The sequence below is a fragment of the Silurus meridionalis genome, chromosome 12 (genome assembly GCF_014805685.1).
Source record: "Silurus meridionalis isolate SWU-2019-XX chromosome 12, ASM1480568v1, whole genome shotgun sequence".
Lineage (NCBI taxonomy): Eukaryota > Metazoa > Chordata > Actinopteri > Siluriformes > Siluridae > Silurus > Silurus meridionalis.
This window is the reverse complement of record NC_060895.1, coordinates 8737591-8762108: the sequence shown is the minus strand read 5'-3', so window position 1 is coordinate 8762108 and position 24518 is coordinate 8737591. Positions and strand designations below refer to the sequence as shown.

Sequence of the window (24518 nt, the reverse complement as noted above, 5' to 3'; positions counted from 1 at the left end):
CTTGTTTGTGTGTAAGTACAGAGTAAAGGAATAATGCCTTTAGTGCCACAGCATTCATGAGACCGCTATTAAAAAAAGGACCTTAAATCATCATATCAACTGACACTAGTACACTGAGCTGCATGTTTCTTGACAAACTTAGGAAACTTGAATAAAATCCACACTAACATAAAATCTTATGAGCTTTATAGCTTTTAGAGAATAACTAGTACCATTCACTATTGCATTACTTGCAGGCTAGAGCGCACCCCAAAAAGAAAAAGATTAGTTATTGTTTACACAGAGTGTCAAAGATTCATTTAAAAGAAGTGCACCAAAGCGTATTTTTTCATTCACTTTGGTCAAACATATAAAAGAGAAAAGGGACACCGAAAACTCTGGGATAATAATGGGGTATCTTTGATGAAACATAAAGAAAAGACGTCAGGAGAGATCAATGACGCCGTTCCCTTTGAGACAACTGGGTACAAGTTTGGTATTCAGTTTTGAGCAGACATCCCTCTTGATAAGTGAAACAGCAACTCTGACAAGATGAACACAAAGGTTCTGGGATTCACACTTCACTTTGTGTTTGCTGAAACTCGCCGAGAGTTCTGTGATGTTCTGAATCTGTTTTGGTAAACTGCAAGATCTCCTGCCCTTCATCTCCACAATCATCAATGGGTCATTAACATCTGGCTATGTCAAGGGTCATTCCTATCTTGAAGAAACCTGCTCTGGATCCATCAGACATCAACAACTACAGACCGGTATCACTTCTCTCCTTTCTTTCTAAATCTCTGGAATGCACTGTTTTTAACCAACTGTCTGTCTATCTCTCACAGAACAACCTCCATGATCCGAACCAATCTGGGTTCAAAGCGGCACATTCCACAGAGACGGCCCTTTTGGCTGTTTCTGAGAAACTGTATGCTGCTCGGTCAGCCAAGCTGTCATCTGTACTCATCTTCCTGGACCTTTCAGCAGCATTTGACACAGTCAACCACAAGACACTTTTGTCAACCCTCAAGAGCCTTGGTATCTGCAGAACAGCATGGGAATGGTTTGCTTCCTACCTGGAAGGTCGCTCATACCAGGTAACATGGAGGGGATACACATCTGCCCCGTGCAGACTCACCACTGGTGTCCCACAAGGCTCTGTACTTGGTCCCATCCTTTTCTCCCTCTATACCCACTCCAATGGTGAAGTCATATCCTCACATGGGTTTTCTTATCACTGCTATGCAGATGACACTCAACTCATCTTTTCTTTTCCTCCATCAGATACCACAGCTTCCGCTCGGATCTCAGCATGCTTGTCAGACATATCTTTATGGATGAGTGCTCACCAACTAAAACTCAACCCCAGCAAAACAGAACTGCTGGTCATCCCAGGTGATTCATCTGGGCCATCCCAACAATGGACTCTTTTCTCTGTTGCGTTCGGGGAAACGCTTCCGCTCCCTGAAGGCGAACACAGAGAGAATGAGGAGGAGCTTCTTCCATGAGCCATTCGGTGTTTAAACCAGGAAACACCCAGGATTTAAAAACTGGCCCACTCTCTCCATCATCACCCTTTTTTTTCCCCTGCACAATCACACTTTTTGTGCTACGGCACATTATACACTGGACTTGCACAGCACAGTGCACTTTACTTTTCATATTTTCAATTTCTTTTCCATATTTATTTCATATTTCTTATATTCTTTTTTTATACCACACCATTCCGCACAAGGACACTTTACACCACACCTTACTGCACACGGACACTTATGGACAATCAAAAACATGCCTAACTTGTTTACTGTTTACTGTTGTTTACTGGTTAACTGCACACTGCCATAAACATTTTCTGTGTATGTGTATATATATGTATATATGTATATGTATGTATATATACATATATATTTAGATATCCTTATATCTTTATTTATCTGCCTTCTTTTTCTTACTATATTTTTCTTTGAATTTTGTTATTATATTTATATTTTTATTTCCCTTTTTACCCTATTTTATTCCCTCATGCCGGACCGTCGTTAAAAGCATTTCACTGCATGTCGTACCCTGTATGTATGTGTATGTGACAAATAAAATTTGATTTGATTTGATTTGATCTCCAGGTGAAGAGCTCCAAATAACACTTCATGACTCTCTGCTCTCCCCTTCAGCCACTGCTCGTAACTGTGTGGTAACTATGGACAATGAACTGTCTTTTTTCCCACATGTCGCTAATGTTGCTCGTTCTTGTCGATTTCTTCTCTATAACACCCGAAGGATTTGACCATTTCTGTCCATACAGGCTGCCCAGGTGCTTGTTCACTCCCTGTCATTTCAAGACTTGACTACTGCAACTCTCTGCTGGCAGGTTTTCCTCTAAACGCTATTCGTCCATTGCAAATGATCCAAAACGCATCTGCACGACTTGTGTTCAATCTGCCCAAGTTCTCCCACACCACCCCACTGCTGCGCTCCCTTCACTGGCTTCCAGTAGCTGCACGTATCAGATTCAAAACACTGATGCTTGCCTACAAGGCCAAAAATGGACCAGCATCATCTTACCTCAGTGACCTCATCACATCTCGCATTGCACCACGCTGTCTGAGATCTTCCAGCACTGCTCGACTGGTACCACCTTCTCTCAGAATGAGAGGTAAGTACACTTCAAGGCTCTTCTCTGTTCTGGCACCGAGGTGGTGGAATGAACTTCCCCTAGATGTCCATACAGCAGAGTCCCTGATTATCTTCAAGCGACGACTGAAGACCTACCTCTTCCTGAAATACCTAAATTAGCACTTTCCAAGTTTGTAGAATTCGAGTTATATTTATATTAAGTTTGTAATCTTGCGTACCAGTGTAGATTTATTAATTACTAGAGATTTAAAGCACTTTTGTACGTCGCTCTGGATAAGGGCGTCTGCTAAATGCCGCAAATGTAAATGTAAATGATGAAGCTGATGGGAAAAAAGGGTCATATGAGAGATCTACTTTTTTTAGAAAGTGTTATTTTGTAATAAAAACTGTGACTTAACTTGAACTTCCACCATTTTGACTTCATACATTACCAACAATACATTTTGACTGCCTGCTGATCGTTTTCTCATACCTTTCTTCATTTCTAATTCAAAGAGCAATGCAGAGGTGCTTTAACCATGCGCTCTGTCCAGCTTTGTCACATCTTCATCTGTGCACTGTACTTACCATATTTTTCGGACTATAAGCCGCTACTTTTTTCCCACGTTTTGAACCCCACGGCTTAAACAATGAAGCAGCTTATTTATTAATTTTTTCTGGGTTTTTCCCGGTTTCACAAACTTCAAGCCAAAAAACTGAAACCCATAACATTAGACCAATGAAATTTCCGAACGGAAACGAAAAAACGCACCTCACCTGTGTTCTGAGCTGCACGGCATCAGGAAAAAAAAAGTTTTTTTTAAACGCACGACGATGCCAAAAGATAAACTCCCGAGATAAATAGTTGTGAAAGGAAGGAGGAAGACAGTAAACAATTGCTTTCTTGGTAGGCTACTCTTTAGATACAAGCCGTTGTAGCGCGTTGAGTCAGGGTGAAGGGAGAGCTCACTAACTCCAGTTACAACAGAAATCATATAAGCACAGACAGGTTTCCAAAACTCGTGCTTTTTTATTTTTCTTGGCAACAGCGTTACGGGTTAGTCAAAGAAACTTAGAAATGAGCATCAGAAAATAATAAGGACATAATCCTCGGTCATACACATGCAGTATTAGCGGAAAAATGCTGCTCTGCTTTTAAAGGAGCCACAACATATTTCACCCGTGGAACAGACACTGTCTTTCGTTAAGGCTGTGTAAAGTTCATTAGTTTCAGTGTAGATACCTGCAGCTTATAGACAGGTGCGGCTTATTTATGTTCAAAATAAAAATCTTTGTCAAATTCAGTGATTTTTTCAGTGATTCAGCGGCTTATATATGGGTGCGCTTTATAGTCCGGAAATTGCGGTAATGCTTAAATCAGATTCCAAAACTTTGCCAACAGAAGTGGATGAACACAATTCCTGCACTAAAGTTAAAGTACATTTATCGCAAATGCCCCTATCCAGAGTGACCTACAACTGAGCAGGAGCTGTTTAAGGGCCTTGCTCCAGGGCTCAGTAGTGGGCGCTTGGTGTGATTTGAACTGATGGCCTTCCAAGACAATGCCTTAACCGCTGAACTACCACCCCCACACACTATAAACTGCCTACTTAAATATTACACCAGTAAAAGTAAAAGCATTTTTTTTAAACAATTTTACTTAAAAGTACTTCATTTTCAATGTACCAAGGCATCAGAAAGGCAAAGTACTTATCTATTAGAACTACATGCAGCTCATTGTTCCATTCTCCTGCACATTCTATCATGCAGTTACATCTATGCTTCAATTAATGCAGTTTTTATAGTCACTTTAAAATAGTGAAATGTAGTAGAGTAAAAAGTAAAAGGTAACAGACTAAAATGTAGCCAATGAAGAAAAAGTTTCCCAGAATAAAAATAAAAAATTCACCTAAAGGGGTAAAGGGGCTTTTTTTACAGTGTTTTTTTTTTCTTTGCATACCCCAATGATGTTATGAAGCTGGGGTGAGACATGATACAGTGCCATTGAGACCACTGAGAGTTAAGGGCCTTGCCCAAGGGCCCAACAGTGGCAGCTTGGCAATACTGGGGCATAAACCCTTGACCTTCCAATCAGTAACCCAAAACTTTAACCCCTCAGCTACCACTTCCCCCTAAGTACAATAACAAAAAAAAAATACTTTGATACTGTCCATTAATGTTTAAGTATCGCCAAGAGCACCACTGTAGACAATGAGTCAAATAGATCACACTGAATGCTAAGCTAAGTCCCTGCAGCAGCTCAGGCCATACTCTGAACTCGTACATTTTTCCACTACCTCTATAGGGGATTTCCTATTAATGTGGAATACTAACACACCACTAACAAAATACTAAATGAGAAAAAAAAAATTTTTTCCTTTTTTTGAGCAAAATCTGATCATTACCTTTTTTGTCTGATTTTGTTCAATTCTTCTTCTTCTTCTTCTTTCGGCTTCTCCCATTAGGGGTCGCCACAGCGGATCATCCGTCTCTATACCCCCCTGTCCTCTACATCTGCCTCTTTCAACCCAACTACCTGCATGTCTTCCCTCACCACATTCATAAACCTCCTCCATGGCCTTCCTCTTTTCCTCCTTCCTGGCGGCTCCATCCTCAGCATTCTTCTACCGATATACCCCATGTCCCTCCTCTGCACATGTCCAAACCAACTCAATCTCGCCGCCCTCACTTTGTCTCCCAAACGTCCTACATGCGCTGTCCCTCTTATAAACTTGTTTCTAATCCTGTCCATCCTCGCCAACAAAAATCTCAGCATCTTCAGCTCTGCTACCTCCAGCTCCACTTTCTGTCTTTTACTCAATGCCACTGTCTCTAAACCATACAACATCGCAGGTCTCACCACAGTCCTATAAACTTTCCCTTTCACTCTCGCAGTTTCTCTTCTATCACAAATCACTTCTGCCACTCTTCTCCACCCACTCCACCCTGCCTGCACTCTTTTCTTCACTTCTCTAACACACTCTCCAATACTTTGCACTGTTGACCCCAGGTACCTGAAATTCTCTACCTTCTCTACCTTCTCCACCTCTTCTTCCTGCAACCGTATCACTCCACTGCCCTCCCTCTCATTCACACCCATGTCTGACTTTGTTCAATTATCCTCTTCTATTAAAATCTACTGTAAGTGTGCGACCAATATCACCACCGCAGTGTACAGTATATGCGGTACAGTACATTACTTTACATTCCTGCAAGTAGTTTTCAGGAATTCGCAAAGAATACCTTCTGACTTGTAAAGAAATCTAAACAAACCACGTTAGGAAAAAAAAAAAAGGTACAACGTACATTTACTCCAAGATCAACACCTTTCTTGGCAGGCAAATTTTCAACATGACTGCTGTAGTGCAGCATCTGACACTGTTACTAAAATTATTAATGAAAACAAGAAAAATGCATTAGGCCTCACATTGAAGCACAAATACACATACCATAGACATAGAGGATGTAGTCATCGTACGATTCTCCCACTAAGTTAGATGCCACACAGCGGTAGGTTCCATTGTAGGACTTGTTGAGGTTCTCAATGAGGAGATCGGAGCCTGTAATCACGGCGTGGGAGGGAACATCATCATCTACTTTGAACCAGTTAATTTGATGAGGTCTGTGAAAACAGCACAATGGCAATTTAGAGATCTCTGTGTCAACATCCCTGCTGAGAGAGAGGATAACGAGAAGGGCTTGTGAGACTTTTTGGTCCCACAACATGAACGTGCTCAACTTACACAGACACTCATACCTATTTGTTTAGAATATCAGAAAATCACAGTAATATCTGAATGGGATACAGCATTATAGTATTGTTTGATTTATTATTTCAGTTTTTTCTGACTGGGTCCTTGGGGACTACAAGTGTTCCATCTCTCTCTCTCTCTCTCTCTCTCTCTCTCTCTCTCTCTCTCGCTCTCTCGCTCTCTCTTCTCTCTCACTCTTTTACACATACTGTAGCTTCCAACACACCTGTACCAGTGCTCTTGATTGCTTGGTTGAGGTGCATTGGGAGTTTGGAGTACTGCTCTCCCTAAGGACTGGCTTAAAAACACAATTTTCACATTCAAGCTTCTGTTATAATCATTACAACATTTAACACCCAAACAATCCAATTTTCGAACAGTACCAAAAAAAAAAGGGAAAAAATAGTGATGCTTGACTGAAACAATCCCATATTGTGGAATTAGGTAAAGCTGGATTGCTTAAGGACCTACTGAGGTTTGCCCTTCGCCATGCAGCTTAGCTCGAGGTTTTCCCCTTCTCTTGTCAGGCCATCTGGAAACTCCACAACAATCTTTACCTCTGGCTTGTCTGAAAAATAAAAAGTTTACAATTCAATTAGAGATGATTAACAAATCACATAATCACATTTTTTTGGGATGTATGTGGACGCCAACTGCACCCCAGGAATTCTCACCTCACCTATATCAGTGGCTGTTTTTACTAACACCCTTGTGTCTAAATCAGCACAAATCTCCACCTGAATACTCTGAAATCCAGGGGAACAACTTTCCAGATGAGTGGAGGGAATTATAAGAGCAAATTGGAACTAAATGTGGAATGCAATGCTCAAAAACCACATACCATACCTATGACCAGGTGTCTGCAAACTGTTGCCAATTTAGTGTATGAGCCGCATTCAATTTATTTAGTCTAGTGATTTGAATAATAGACATTGTCAAATGCAGCTTTAGTGAAACCCAGATGTAGACTTGAATCCAAATTGAGCAAGCCAGAGGTGATACTGACAATGAAAAATTTCCAGAGAAGGCATTATTGAGTCAGCCACTCTTTTCTGGTTTTGTTTAGACACTTCTTTGATTTATAAATTATAAGAGTTTACAGATGTAAAAGAGTAAAGCTTTACCAAGAGCATTTTAATGATGTTTTGTAAAGGCAACTGGGAATAAGCATCCTGTGGGATGAGTCTTTATGATTACAGAAGAAGAAGTGCAAATCTACATAATCCAGGTGAGATTATCCACTGAAGCAACTCCTCTGGTTAATCTTTTTACCGTTATTTATCCTAGTGTAGTTTTTTTTGGTTTTCTTTTACTTCAACCACACATTCACAGCATAGGCGATACATCGCTTTGTAAACTCCTGTTATATAAGTGCTAGACCTGTGCATTGCAGTATATGATTTTTTTTTTTAAAGCAAATCTTTATCCCTTGGGTAAAAGATGTACAAGCAGAGGGCACCAACTTGTATTCAAACTGTCTATTTAGTGGTAGTGTACTGTAAAAACCGCTTTTCATCTTTCCTTCCGTTTTATCTGCGTTTGTCAAAATGTCAAGCTTTTTACAGTCGGACTGATCCCATCCTGTCTTTTCTTCACAAAGGTCAGCCCGTGCAGTCAGCCTTCTGAATAAATTAATATTCGACAAAGATTACAAAAGGTTAGGTCAGTCTTTCCGAGACTTTCCACAGCCAGCAATAATGTGCACTGATCACCCTCAATTACCGTGCTATTTAGAGACTAGCTTTATCAAACCGAGGCATAACAAGACAAAGCCTGTTTTAATTAAAGCAAATCCCACAGCTCTGTCCAGGTTAATAACTTATAGCCAAAAAAAGCTTTTTTTAGTTCCTCGTATCGAAGGTTTTAAAGAAACCTTATTAATTCATATTTTTTTTATCATTAAGTGTTTTTTAATTATGTGATTGTACCCAATTTTTTGACCAGTTTTGGAGATGATCTGACCCAGTTGTCTAGCCATCACAATTTGGCCCTTGTCAAATTCGCTCAAATCTTTACGCTTGCCCATTTTTCCTGCTTTTAACACATTAACTTTGAGGACAACATGTAACTTTCTGCCAAATATAATCCCACCCACCAACAGGTGCCATGATGAAGAGATAATCATGTTATTCACCCACCGGTCATAATTTTATAATGTCATAATGTTATGGCTAATCTGACCTTATTTACAGCTCTTGCATTCTTACCTTCTACTTTAGATATCATCTGCTTGCAATATTGTTTGCCTGGTTGCGTAAGCAGATCTGACTGGGTAGGTTTGTCAGGTAAATAATAGCAAGTCATACAATAAGTTGTGACAAAAAAAAATGTCTCAGTATGGTGACATTTCCTTTAAAAATACTTTTTTTTGTTAAATGTATGTAATTTTACTGACTGAATTTAATTATATTATTAACATTTTTTTTTTAATTTTCAGCTTTAATTAAAAATGTAACATTCCCCCACATACCCCTGTGGATTAATATATTTAATATAAAAGAATTATATTTATATATTATAATATGTGCTTTACAAATACAACTGAATTGAATTGAATAAAATCCGTCAGCTGTACACGAACACTAAACCGTTTTGTACACTTTTTAATAATTTGAATGTTATACGTTTTCACTTTTTGCATATAATGATCAACCCTGCTCACACTTTACATTAAATTAACATTTAAAAACTCAAAATGATTCATGAAAAGCAAGTAACACCTCTAAATATAAACATAAAAAAAGCACAAGCCACCATTTGAGCTACTGTTTATACAATGCAATAGAATGTCTTTATTCTGTATCTATGATCATTCTGCCTTTGTTGTGACATAATAGCATTAAGAACTCATTATCTCCTTATGAGTTTAGCATTCAGCACATCATAGAAAAGTGCTTCTGCATGAATACAATAACAGAGCCTGCTGTGTGGAATGCTTGAGCAATGACTCACATTGCACTTCCAGGTATTTCTGGGTTTGGAAGTCCTTCACAGCTGGATGGTCAGCGATGCAGATGACGGGCACTCCATCGTCCTCCTTGGAGACGGTGAGCCTGAGCCGGCTAGTAACGGTGAACATCCTGTCATACGTCTCCTCCACTGTTTCCTCACCTGGGAGCGAAACACGAGAGTGACAAGGCAGTTATAATGAGCTCTCTCTCTCTCTCTCTCTCTCTCTCTCTCTCTCTCTCTCTCTCTCTCTCTCTATATCTATCTCTCTGTCTCTTTTTCCTCTGTCTATCTGAATGGCTCCTAATAACTCCCAGTCCCAGATGAAGGCCTTTGAGAAATGATCCATCACCTCCAAACAAATCTTAGATTCATTTAAAGTGGCAGACACATTTCCTTGCTGTCGTGCTCGGTATACTGACTGTGACATCCGAGCCACCGCTACATCATGCTCACGCGTACAATTTCTTTCACTCGCCAACCAAATACGTACTTTATTAACGAGTTGTGAGTTGTTGTTCGCTAAAATTCGCATCGAACAAATTACATTTAGATTCATCTATATGCAAAGAAACGCTGTCATTAAGCCAAACAGAGGAGAGCCTCCAGGACAGTTGGAGCACATCAAGTCACACGCTGCCTTCTTTTCCAAGACAATCTGGAAGCTCCAAGGGCACAGAACTAATTGCAGTGCTGATGATGATAGTTTACTTGGAACTAATGAAGTGAGGAAATAATTATAACTCAGCACTGACCTACAACACACTGTTCTTGGAGACACGCAATGTATAACAAACTGATTTGAGAGAAAAAAATAATTTTGTAAGGACATGTATATGTACTTTGTATGGAGTTTATTGTGCCTTTGGGAGTAGTCCATTCTGATTGGTCAGAAGCAGCTCTTGCAGTAGCATCACACAAGCATTGAGTGCTGTTATGCTGAATACTGGCATGGCTGTGATCAGCTGAATATCCAGTATAATAGCATGATTATGAGTGTGATCCTGCTTTTCTATTAGTAACTGACATTTCAAACACGTTTTAATTTTTTGCAACAGAAACAGTTTCCAAAAATGATGTCTGAGTAGTTTGGATAGATTGTTGCATATTGCACTGCCAACACACATCTGACTTACAGTCTGTAGTAAGTATTGAATAGCGATAAAAGTACTGATAAAACAGTGAAATGCATTAGTGCTGTTATACTAATAACCAGTACTCCTGAAACTCTGCTTGTCCAATCAAATGATTCATATTAATGCACTCAGTCGGATAAATTAAAATCGCTATAGTAATAACTTGCCCAGGGGCATTTATAGCAGATACGCAGCCTGAACACGTTTAAAAGAACGTGCGCCATTCTTTATATGGTGACGATTTTTTTTTCATTTTTCATTTAATATTCACAACTCGAAGGATTAAAAAAAATGTTTGACCACCAACAAGGGCAAAAAACATTTATTTTATTACTTCAAACTATATATACTATATAGACAAACATATTTGGACACCTGACTTCTCTAGCTATATAGGTGGTTTATCCCCAAACTGTTACCACAAAGTAGATTGCACGTAGCTGTACAGGATGTCTTTGGATGAGATAACATTCAATTTTAAACCTGACATTAAAACCTGTTCCGGAATGGGAATGTCCTTGTCCATAAAGCGAGCTCTATATTAATATTGTTTACATGGGTTGGAGTGGAAGATCGCGAATGGCCTATTATAGAGCCCTGACCTCAACCCTATTGAAAAACTGGAAATGCTATTGCACATCTTGAAAGCAATCCACAGGCCTTCTCACCCTTTGTCAGTGCCTGCATTTTATTTCTACAACCACACACAAAAATCTAGTGGAATATCTTCCAGAGGTTCTGAAAAACACATAGGAATCGTATAATGTGGCCACCAATCAGGCATAACATTATGACCACCTGCCTATTATTGTGTTGGTCCCCCTTTTGCTCCTAAACCAGTTCTGACCCATCGAGCATTAACAGCATTACCTTCTTTAGCATTTTGAGCTACAGTTGCTCGTCTGTTAGATCGGAACACATGGACCAGCTTTCGATCCCAACGTGCATCAATGTCCCTTGGCCACCCATGACCCTGTTGCCGGTTCAGCACTTTTCCTGACTTGGTGCACTTTTGATAGATACTGACAACTGCAGACCAGGAACAGCCCACAAGTGCTGCAGTTTTGGAGATGCTTTGGCCCGGTGGTCTAGCAGTCACAATTTGGTCCTTGTCAAACTCACTCAAATCCTTACACTTGCCCATTTTTCCTGCTTCTAACACGTCAACTTTACGGACAAAATGATCAATAGCTGCCTAATAATATCTCGCCCGCTAACATGATGAAGAGATAATCAGTGTTATTCACTTCATCCCTCATAATGTTATAATGCCACAATGTCATGCCTGGTCGGTGTACATTGTATATTACAAAGATCAGCAGTATATACTAAGTATCAAGCGCTAGTTATTAAACCTGATTTCATTCCCAGTTTTGGCGCTTGCGTCGCTCATCCTGTATGACTCATTGCTTAAATTCGGGGCTCAGACTGATTCATTTATTTGCTCCTCCAAAGCTTGCAGTAGCATGAAAGCATTCGCTTGTCACCAGGTAGTCTCCGAGTTACTCGCCACCCCCCCTCCACACACACTCAGACACACACACACACACACACACACACACACACACACACACACACACACACACACACACACACGTCTTAATGGAGAAAGGCATTCATGAGCAGATTACGCAGCCTGCAGACTCTCTTTATCACACAACCTCAACCGGTGTCAGCTAATAGGCGGGTAAAGCTGGCTGAGTGGGAGAGGAACAGCTGGAGTTTGTTCAAAGCCACTTATTTAAGCTGAGCCAAAAACTCCCACTGAAAAAAAAAACACATACGCGAGCACACACACACAAGCACACAGACGCACGTCTCAGACTATTCTCTTCTGCACTTCGAAGCGAGCGTGGCCACCTCGTCGAAATCTTGTTAAGAATAAATTCCAATCGTCGCGGGATTACCAGGAACAGGAACTTTCGCATGAAGATGGATTACATATCTTGGAATCAGCGCTTCGTGAAAAAACAACGCTATTGATGGTGTGCGAATCTGACCTTGTAGGATCTGATCTCCTTTCATCCAGAAGATGCTGGAGGCGGGCTTACTGCCCATGGCCGTGCAGGTTATCTCGGTCTCATTGCCTTCGCTCACCACATTCTCACGTGACTCGATGATTAGGTTGCCTGGTGGAACTGGGGAGGGGGGCATAAACAGAAGCAGGATTAGATGCGGGCTTTGAGTCCGCCTGAGGCTGGATCTCTGTCTGGATCTAAAGTCTGCTGCACAACATTCTCTTTCTCTGAGATCTGAGAAGCAAAAATAAAATAAAACAAGAAAAACACTACATTATCGGAAGCACAAAGGAAATATACAAACCTCGGAAGATGTCCTGTTAAAATAAAGTGCTCAGATGTGATGAGAGCTCTGTCATGACGACTTCCAGATAGCAGATCCGGGTTCTAAAGCTTTTTACACCAGTGGATCTGTGACAGCAATAATTACCTTTGGACTCTGATGTATCTGTTTACCAGCTTTTTGGTTGCTCTGTTTTTACACACGGAACGCCAGCGTGTTAGACGTCAAGCTGCTCTTTGCTATGAAGCCGTATTTGCGCTTTTCTACTGTGCCTTCTCATGCGTCTGCCACTACTATAGTTGGCCTTCATGTTTCGCATGCTGTGCGCTAGTGACATGTGCAGTCATTTTCCACTAAAGCACCCAGTACAAGATCCCACTTGATAAGGCTTTTATTTCCACAGAGCTTTTTTATTTATTTCATTTTGGGATTTGGTGCCGTGGCTTAGCATTCATGCTGTGAATGTGTACAGCATAATTTTAGAAAAAGAAAGCAAGTGAATTTGGAGCATCCATGCACATACATTCCTCTCCCCAGGAAGTCCAAATATGGCCCATAATAAAACTCTATAATTCAGTATTATTTGTGTAAAAAGCTCATTCAATAAAAAGGAAAAGCTTGAATCATTCGAAGAGGCTTTTCAGAATCGAAGGCAAATTCAGTCAATACGGCTGCCAAAAGCAGACCTCCGATATCAATAGCGCAACATCTGTTCCTCTTTTCATCACCCTTGTTATTGGAAATGGCATGAAGGTAATTGGTTGATATTGTGTTATGGCGGGATTCAATTAGACGGGTTCAATTGACTGAAAGGATCAATGAGGGAAATCAATAATCATGATTTTAACATTCACAAAGGCGCTTGAACGTACCCAGGACAGTGATGTCAGCATAGGCTTCCTGCGGGGGGTCTGTGTAGAGCTGGCACACGTATCTTCCCTCATCCATGAGTGTCACGTTGGACAAGGAGACGCGCAGCTCATTGTCCGAGAAGTTAACCAGCTGAAAACGGCTGTCCTTAAGAGCTGGAATACATGTGGGAAAAAAAACAAAGCGCATCTGAGCACAAAATAAAAACAGAGGGTTTTAGTGATATATTCAGGAAATCTGTGGCTGAAGGTTTCATCATATCACCCATTGATAAGTCAATGTGTCCTTTTTCCATTTTTAGCTCTGACATGGGAGGGGCTCACAGGTCACAGGAGAGAGAGAGAGAGAGAGAGAGAGAGAGAGAGAGAGAGAGAGAGAGATTAAGAGGAAGGACATAATTGCCACAACATAAAATAATGAGACATAACCTCATCAGAGCTGGCAAACCATTCTCTTTTCCCATGAGATCTTTAAGCACCCTAGAAGCTTCCTAGTTAACTTAACCGACGAATCTGTGATGTATTAATACCCTCATCACACATTTCTTGCTATAGTAAGTCTTGTTATAAATGTGTCCATTTTGTGGCTATGGCCATGACCAACTGTCACTAACATAGCACTCTATCCCCTAGAATACAGTCATGTGGCCTATACACACTCATTTGATGGTGATTTAGCTAACTGTGGGAGTTTTGCTCTTGAGCTTGCTTTTTATGTTTGCAATCGAAAAGCTCTCTGAAATTTTTTGCCATGTGGTAGTTGCCACACTGTAAGTAATTAATAGGTCTCATAAGTGTTAGAAATGAATAACATATAAGCAAAGCAACACAACTAGTAGGGCATTAGCAACTTCTAAACCAGTCCTACTAGTTTGTAAAAAATAAATAAATAAATAAATAAATAAATAACAGACAAGTAACAAGTGAATGAATTTCACATCCACAGGAAGAAAAGGAATAAAGCTTACATCCAGTAGCATTTTAAAGGGACTTGCAACGGAATTTCCATAGACCATTTGTTTCAACCAGAGCTGGTGACAAAAGTGACAGCGTCTGTTGGCAACGAGATGCTGATGTGTCCAGTGACATAACAAACCTGAGAAAAGTTTATCTGGAGGAATCTGGAGCAATTTGTTTGCTGCGACCAACAATGAAAGTCAAAGTCTTGTTTTTAAAAGTGGAATACTTGTTATTGATAAAATGTACTATAGCATACAGCTTTAGGAGTGCCCATTGGTGGATTTTTATAGTACAACAATAACGACTTGCAGCAACCAAATATTATTATTGCAAATTAGATAATCAAAGAATACAGTCGTTTCACACAGAACCGTCAAGTGCTCTTGGATTTTCAGCAACAGCCGTCCTAAAGTGGATGAACTCGCTTACAATAAAGATAGAAAATTTTAAAGAATATAAGGAAGAATTTGAGAAAGAAGAGCATGCAAAGAGAGAGAGAGAGAGAGAGAGAGAGAGAGAGAGAGAGAGAGCGAGAGAGAGAGAGAGAGAGTTTCTGCTTCTTTAACTCATCATAAGTGCTGCTATAAGGAGGCATGTTCCTGGCAGGAATGTTGCCAGTTACCTCGCCTCCCTGATCATCTTAAACAAAATAATCAAAACATTGAAGCTTGACTCCATGTGCGTTTTATACATCCTGGTTGTGACGTCACCCCGCTGGTGACAGCCTGCCTCCTGATTTTTGACTGATTACACGCATTATTCAGAGCATGGACAATGCAGCCACGTTCCCAAAGCATTCTGATGCAGCGTCTTGTTCCCTCAGGGAACATACGTAACCTGGAGACGTTCATTAGCTCACTTTTTATTTAAATCTGATTTGTCAAATCCTGCATTTTATAAACAGTTGTGAGGAGTTTTGTTTATTTCAGGGCAATAGTACTTGTATAATGTTTAATAATTATTGAAAAAAGCCTTGTTTGTGAGCCCTGTTGTATGTCCCCTCTTAACCTTTCTAAGCATACTCAGAATTACTCTTCAGACTACCAACACTCTGCTACTGCTTAGTAACTCCTTCATTGCCTGTTGAATTTCTACATCTTAAATAAAAAATACATCAAATCTAATCATTTCAAATTCTGTCTGTAAAAACAGGTTTAGGAAGTGATAAAAATAAGGATTCTTCTGTCATGTAGTATGTTACACCGAACTCTCTGCAAACCAGTGTATTAGCAGTAACCAAACAGCTCTAAATACAAAGTTGTTCAACTAGAACTCTGACATGAGACAGTTGTAATTGTGAATAAACATTATTCTGTTTCCTTTATATTAGTGTAAAATGAAATATGGAAACTCTTAGTAACAGGTTGTGCAGTCGTGATGTCTTGGTAGACTGTGAATTTTAAATAAAGTGCAATAACTGAAATTGTGCTTTCAGAGGGTTTTTTTATATGTCAGTTTACATGTCAGCCACATGTGTAAATATAAAAAAAAAGGAACTGTAAAAATACACAGAACAGCACTTTTCTGTACTTAGCCTGTGTGGATTGAAATTGTCATACTAAAAGAGGTCTTCAGGAGACTTGTCCATTTCAAATTGTCCTTTAGTACTAATATTTCTACAATCAAAAATGTTTATAGGAACATGCACAGTTCTCCGACAGAAACTCGACTAAACCAAACGTTTCAAGATGTTTCTGTTAACCTAAAATTGTTAGCTGGGTTTTGGTTAAAGCTGTGAATCGTTCCGAAGGCCATTTTTTCCATGACATACTGAGTGAGTAGCTCAATAAACATTAAAGAGAATAATACATTACAGCAATGATGAGACTGAAGACTGAGAGCCACATCTACACTCTTAATGTCAAGCGTTCGTAAGATGCGACTGTCAGTGACCCCTCTCCTACTTCTCTTTGACACTTTTTTCCATTTAAAACACTTCTAGTGCGTATATCCACTTCAGAATTGTACGCACAATGCCTTTTATACTTTGTAAGTGTTGTAGGCACAAAGGCACGATGCGCCCTTGTGCCTTGTTCGCAGTGCTATTTTGTTTTTCATGCAGCACGCTGAATAGTTGGTGTGTTTGTCCCTTCCAGCTTCTTTCTCTCTAACTCTGAATTCCACCCACATTATCCCCCTCTCTGGTTAGTTATAGGTGCATGGATGAGCAGGCGGATGATTGGACCTGCAAAGACGACGTACGAATTAAAAGAGAAACGCAGACATGCTTCATGGCTCCTTCTTCTTTTCAACCTGGCAATACACATAATGCCACTGATTAGGCTGTATGTATTAACCTCAGGTGTGTTATTATTATCTTATCTCGTACCTGTTCTCAGCCAGTCACTGTCCACTCAATCATCTAATCATGTGTCAGCAAGGCAATACAGAATAATATCAAATAGATATAATCCAAAAGCTTCAGATAATTCTCACATCAAACATAAAAATATGTTGTCACTGATTTTACTATTGAACGATTGTTTGTGCCAAATGGGCTGGTTCCAGCAATTCATACACAGCTGATCTCCTGGAATTTTTTTTACACACAACAGCTTCTACAGTTTACTTTAACCAGATTGGTGCAAAAAACATTGAATGAGTGTCATTTCTATGGATGGAAATGCCTTGATAGGTGAGGATCAGAGAAAAATCACCAGATTGGTTCAAACAGGAAAGATATAGTAACTCAAATAATTACTTTTTACTGAAGCTGAAAAACACAATATTTTTTGTTCATGATTTTTGATAAGCCTTAGATTTTTTGACAGCACTGGAACTTGATGAGGTCTTCCTTAAGTGTTTCATGTGTTGCACATTCTGAAATGCTTTTCTGAACAGCACAGTTATTATTATTTAAGTAATTAGGAGTAATTATTTGGGTTCCTACAGATTCCCTGTTTGCTCCAATCAATCTAGTCATTTTCCTCTGATTTTTCACAATAACAAGATGCCTCAGCCTACAGACCTTGTTGCCACCTGATTGGCTGATTGGATAAGTGCATGAATGCATAGATGTAGAGGTATTTCTAATAAAGGGGAAGCTGAGTACAGTATATGAAACTTACATTAACTATTCGAAATCTGCCATATGGAACAACATACTCTAAACAGGGCAATAAATCTATTAGTTGTGTTTGAAAAAAAGAAAACACCACACCAATCTGTATCCAGGAGCATAATGATATTGAGCTGCATCTTTGAAAACAATCCTGGGACTTTACAAACCATCAGAAGTTACATGAATGGAGCAATGCACTCAGTATTATTAGACTATGGAAAGACTAGAGGTGCTTTAATGACCCCAATCGCAATTCCAAAATAACTTGAGAAAACCTTGCATGGCCTAGCAATTCTCCTGACATCCCACTGAATGCCACTGAACATTCAAGGAAGATTTTAAAATTAAGAGCTTTTGGTGGAACTACTGCAACCTTGGGGAATTTAAGACAATTTGCCAACAGGAATAGGCAACAATTGAAACACAACACTGCAAAAACCTAATTACATCTTACCTCAGTTGTCTGAAAGCTTTAATTATCAACAACTGCTTTGCAAATGACAAATGATACTTTGTGGTGGCTGAATACTTTGTCTAAATCAATTTCAATGATTGGTTTGTTTGAAAGTCAAAATAATGTGAGGCAAAAGATAGAAGTGAATATACACACACACACACACACACACACACACACACACACACACACACACACACACATACATACAGTTAGGGTGGTGGTAGCATCATGGTCTGGGGCTGCATGAGTGCTGCTAGTACTGCTAGCAGCACTCATGCTGCCCCAGACCATGATGCATATATAGCAGTACTAGCAGCACTCATGCAGCCCCAGACCATGATGCATATATAGCAGTACTAGCAGCACTCATGCAGCCCCAGACCATGATGCTACCACCACCCCAACTGTAGGCAAGACAATTTTCTTGGTACTCCTCACCAGGCTTTGCCACACATGCTGGACACTATCTGAGCCAAACAAGTTAAATATACAAGGCAGTTTTCAAACATAATAATGACCCCAAACACACCACCAAGATGAGGCTGAGGAAGCTGAATAGGAAGTTTATGGAGTGTCCAAGAATGTCTCCAGACCTTAACCCTAAAGAGCACCTATGGGGCATCCTCAAGCGGAAGGTATAGAAGCACCATGTGTCTAACATCCAGCAGCTTCATGATGTCATTATGGAGGAGTGGAAAAGGATCCCAGCAACAACCTGTGCAGCTCTGGTGAATTCCATGTCCAGGAGAATTAAAGCAGTGCTGGATATCAATGGTGCTCATACAAAAATATTGATACGTTAGACATAGTTTTGATATGTTCACTTAGGGTGTACTCAATTTTTTAGCCAGTTATTTTGACAATAATGGCTGTATGTTGAGTTAAATTTAGAGAACATTAAATCTATACTGGTATAGAAGTTGCACACTGACCACTCTAAAATAAATTAGATAGATAGATAGATAGATAGATAGATAGATAGATAGATAGATAGATAGATAGATAGATAGATAGATAGATAGATAGATAGATAGATAGATAGATAGATAGATAGATAGATAGATAGATAGATAGATAATTGTATGTCTTTAAAAATAAAAAAGTATAATAGTATAATTGCAACAAAATCACCCAGCAAGAAAATGATCTGTCACGATAAAAGCCACATTAATTAGACTAAGATGGAAACATTATCAAACAAAAAGAGTGGCCTGACCTATTTAACAATGTTTTTTTTTTTTGCTTTTATGAATGACGGAGGTTGCAGGTAGCAGAAGAGTAATCAAGGATTTCATTTAAAAAATCTGCAACTAACTTTCATCTCATAATCTTCATAATAACACAGAACCACAAATACTCTGTATCTTCCTTGTTGACAGAGAAACGGAATTGAATAATAACAATATCAAATATAAATAAAAACTATTTTTTTTTTCTTTTACATAGATATTCGTAATATATTTTATATATATATATATATATATATATATATATATATATATATATATATATATATATATATATATTGTTATGTAACAAAACATGCAACATTTATATTAACATGACCCAATTATTTCCCACTATTCAACTGAAATCGTGATCATATTAATTTGCTGCCTAGAGACTTCAGAAGTCACTGTTAATGTAACAGTTCCTATTTCATCAAATGTTCATCAAACTGTTGCTACATCATTAATTGCATATAATTGTATGGAATTAAATGGCCCAAATCTGTTCCAGCCTGAAAAATCCCCCCTAATAAATGAATATATCAATGAATCATCTGAATTATTTAAAGAATTTGAAGTAACTGAATCAATTGAAATCCATGAATTTTCTTGTCAAATGTCCACCAAGCCTGCTGACTAATCATCAGTGCCTGACCTGACTAATGCTGTTGTGGATAAATGATCAGAAATCCCCACAGCCAATTCTAGTAAAAAGCCTTTTCTAAAGGGCATAGAGGTTATTATAACTAGAAAAAACTAAATCTGGAATGGCATGTTCAACAAGCACCTACAGCTTTGATAGCCATGTGTCCACAAACATCTGGAAATATAGAAGGCATATTTATTATACTTTTAAACTTGTAATGTAGCACATGATGATTATACTTTTAACCACAAAGAAAAAGAAATGTCATTTGGAGAATTTTTAAGCTATGAGCTGTTTTTTCCTAGCATTGCACATCCAGTGAGTATTCTTCAAGACAAAGCTTAACTGAGGCCCATCACACTAATTCAACATAATATGAATTACATTAGAGTTTGTTTGCACCCATATAGAGCATTTCTTTAAGCAATTGCAATTTAATGCTCCTCAAAACCCAGCAAAACAGAAGGAATTACAATTGCAGGAGGGTCCCTCTTATGGACTAAAGTAGACACTGATTACCGGTCAGACCGTCACTTAGCAGCTCATCAAGACCCTTATTAAGCACAGAAGCCATGATTATATGCTTTGCATGCTGTACATCAATGAAGAGCTAGACAATCTCAAGGCTGGAATATAAATGGACCGTTCGGAGAACTCTAATCAGGCCAACACAATTACACACTGTCAGTCAGTTGTTAGAAGGACCTTGTCAACAACGCCATGCTTTGCTGTACTTGCCAATAATAAGAAATGTTCAAACCAGGGTCGGCTTAAATAGAACGCAAAGGCAGAAATGGAAAGGCTGTGAGGAGAACAAGCTAAACCAAACTGCCCGGCAGACCAAAAATAGTAGTTTAATAAAATAAATATATAATTATATAGCTACTTTTGGAATAGTGATAGGAAGAATGGATAATTTTGCTGACTTACATAATGTAGATCCCTCAATCTTATTTACCAAAAAGAAACATATTTAATCTAGTCATTTCTTTCATTTGAGTAGAATTGAGGTTAAAATTATGTTTTCGAAAGCCAAAATCTTACAATATATTTTCTTCCCTAAAACCAAATTTCGAATTAGAATTTTCTGAATGAGGAATAATCGATAATGCTGCGAACACAAACGATGAGAAATGGAACAGATAACAGAAATGATTAGTTCAGATTTCTCAAAAAAAAGATTCATTTATTTTGTGCTTGGTTTAATAATTTTGTGTTTGTTTGTAACATGAAAACCACCATTAGCTCTGAACAGGAAACGGAAATAATTAGTTTACCTGCTAAGGCTCATCTTCAGTCTGAGGCTTTCTTTCATTTCTTTTTTCTGTAAACAAGCATCTCGCTCTATCAACATGATTTTCCTCATCAAGCTTAATGCATTAACTCTGTTTTATGGAAAATACAAATCATTACAGAAATTTACACATTTATAAATAAAATTTGAGACCAGAAATATGTCTTGTAACTGAATAAGAGCACACAAATAAAACCTGACAAATGCTTGTTAGGAAAGAAGGTTAAGAATATGAATGGGGTTTTGTTGTCACATGACAAATATACAAAGGACTGGAGGAGAGGCTCGAGAGGTGAACAAATCATTTCTTTTCTTGTTCAGAGCTACTGCAGTTTTTAGGTTACAAGCAAACACAAAATGATTGAATCCAACAAAAAATGAATAAAACGCTCTCCAAGATGACTCGTTAATCCTGGGTCGTATAGAAGATAGCTCAAAATTACCACATTCTTCATGAACAACCCATCGTTAATCCAGACATCAGTGACTGATGTGAGTAAAAATAGGAAGCAATTCTTACGTCTGACATCACGGAAGTAAATGGTCTGTCTGTTAGGGTTGAGGAGTTGGATGACCGAGTCGTCGTTGTTCTTCACTCGGCAGCTGATAATGGCCGTTTCACCCTCGACCACTGACACGTTTGCCGTCACCAGGTTCTGACCCTGTGCTGTACAGTGGAACGAAAAAGTACACAAGACATTAAGACAACATTCAGCCTATCAATGTCCTGCATTTTTTTACTTCCAGTCCCTGGTAGTATTTGGAATCAGAATTAGAGCAAATATTAAACATGATGTCTTTCTATTGTCATGACTATTATATACTTTTACAAAATATCTATCATTTTATTTCCTCCAAAAAATGTCCCTTCTATATTTTCTGTTCTTGGATCTGTGTAAATAGTTCTTATTATAGTTTTGTACACAATTTGTAATTTGTACACTTACTGTACAATTATTTTTTGGTCATCAGTTGTTGATGGTTTTTTTACATACAACATAATGTGCATAGTGACAACTGATCTAGTGGTATAATAACTAATTGTAGTCAACTACAATATTCTGGCAGTGTTGCCATGACAGTCATCTTTAAGCCACCAATAGGAGGACAGCATAAGCAATCAATACTCTAATAGTGAACTTTCTTTCTTCTTCTTTCTCTTCTACTTCTTCCTTTTATTATAATTATTATTTATGCAACATTTTCTCTAGGTTAACTCAAAGTGGACATTAGTAACATGCACTAATGTACAAGCTTTAAAAATTGTAATAATTATTATAATTATACAGAAATAGAAGAAACTGAAATCCTACAGATGCCTTTATGCAGAGCAATTTTTGTCACTTTATACAACTGAATAGTTGAGAGTTATGGGTCTTTCTCAAGGGCCCAGCAGTGGCAGCTTAGTGGTGTTGGGGATTTAAAATTACTTCCTTTTAATCAGAAATCAAAAATCTTAACCACTGAGCTACCACTTTCCCATAGGGATGGTAAAGTTATTGGACCAATATTTGTTGAAAGATGTTGCAATAAGCAAACACTGATAGATTTACATAGAAGGAAATGCATAGGTACTGTATTTAAAAGATTGGTGTTTGGGACGTATTGATTTGTTATATGGCCGTGTGTTTTACTAGTGAATGTGAAGCAGTCCTGCATATCACAGCGGGAAGAAGAAAAAACTGGTAATTGGCGCTCAAGGCAGAGCTTTATCAGACCTCTTCATCTAAACACATGGTGATGGAGGCTGGCAATCAACACTAAGCTCTAGATGGCATAATATATGCTTACCATGTAAGCCTACACACACACACACACACAAGCATAAACATAACCACCCACCTTCTCCCACACACCAAGTCTAACCTTTTACAACTGTTGCTAATTAGAATCAGCAACAGACTCAATCATTTTAGCTCAATTTATTTAATTTTTTTTGAGAACACACATCACCTAGGTTTAGATTTTGATCCCCACACATCCAAAAAAAAACAAAACAACAGAGAATGCTTTTAAATACCTTAAACTCCCACACAATAAGAAAGGCAACCTTTAACGATAGCTGGAAAGTAAACAAGCGATGCAAGTTCTCATGATCGAGCAATCAGCCACCTCAAAACCCCTTTGATATTTAAGAAAGATTACAAAAAGAATCCCAATTTTCCTACTTCAACAGGCATGGAAAAATAAATAAATGTGAAAACAGCTTGGCTAACATGATTCACAAATCACCTGGCCTAGTCACAGTACAACACTCCACCACTGGAAATAAAGCAAGTAAACAACAATATTATGTGCTGCTCGTGTAGGAATATAGGATATAATATTGCTTTTCTTCATGAATGGGTATTAGCGAGCACAGCGAGGGAGAACAGGGTGCCATAGACATGCTAGATATGCTGCGTTGCTGCAAACTGTGACCGTGCCTGAGGTTAAACATCCACGACTTGTGGTTTCACACTGAGGGGGTAGAAAAAGAAAACATAAATAAATAAATGAAACCTCCAGGCTTGGCTTAATGAAACCTCCAGGCTTGGAGGGCTGTCAATGGCTCAGGAAAAGGTTTTAACCCACTTTCTTCTGGGGGGGGAAAAAAATATTCTCGAAGAACAAATCCAATAAAACGCTTTAATTCTCCTCTTCTCTGTTTTCCCATAAAAAACACTGAATTATTGAATCCACCAAAAGCGTTTGTTCTATGTTGTTTGAGCTATGATAGTTAGATAAATAAAGACAGATGTGTTTTAGGCTTTGGATAATCCTCAACGATTCTGGGTTTAAGAGCCATTTCTAAGCTCGATTTGCAGAGAACAATTCGCCCCCATGTTCAGAAGTGTTGTGGTACTTGAGACTGACCAAAAGGCTTGTCATCAAATTGAGTGATATGTTACTCTGGTTTGTCTTGGTCTTAGAAAACAAAGACTCAAAATATGAATTAACATCAAACATTAATCCAATGAAAAGTTGTGTGTTCTAATACAGTGCAAAAATTAAACAACTTTCTCTGCATGTAGAATTGTACAGCACCTACAAATTGCAAGTGACTATGTACCACCTAAATGCCTAGCAAACTGTTTATACAGCTTGAGACTTTTCATGCTCTTAGCCACATGACATACTGGGCAGCAAAAAATGGGTCAGTGTGGATGATTACATGCAAGTGACAAGAGCATCACCAACATTAACTGTGCAAAGGAAAAGCGTGGCAAACTACTTCTGTATCCTGACATGAAAACTCTAGGAAAAGTAACTCGAAATATCCATTTAAGATATTT

General features: G+C 38.6%; 1 protein-coding gene across 3 annotated transcripts in view; it reads right to left on the bottom strand.

Annotated features, from left to right (window-relative positions):
- cadm1b (cell adhesion molecule 1b) overlaps positions 1–24518 on the bottom strand; it is a 191687-nt gene that overhangs the window by 43404 nt on the left and 123765 nt on the right. For all 3 annotated transcript variants that reach the window (XM_046862774.1, XM_046862777.1, XM_046862776.1), the window contains 6 exons: positions 21764–21910; positions 13600–13752; positions 12427–12564; positions 9294–9452; positions 6813–6909; positions 6039–6211 (listed from right to left, as the gene is read on the bottom strand). In XM_046862774.1, coding sequence (XP_046718730.1) covers positions 6039–6211; positions 6813–6909; positions 9294–9452; positions 12427–12564; positions 13600–13752; positions 21764–21910 — 867 coding nt within the window. The remainder of the gene's footprint in view (positions 1–6038; positions 6212–6812; positions 6910–9293; positions 9453–12426; positions 12565–13599; positions 13753–21763; positions 21911–24518) is intronic.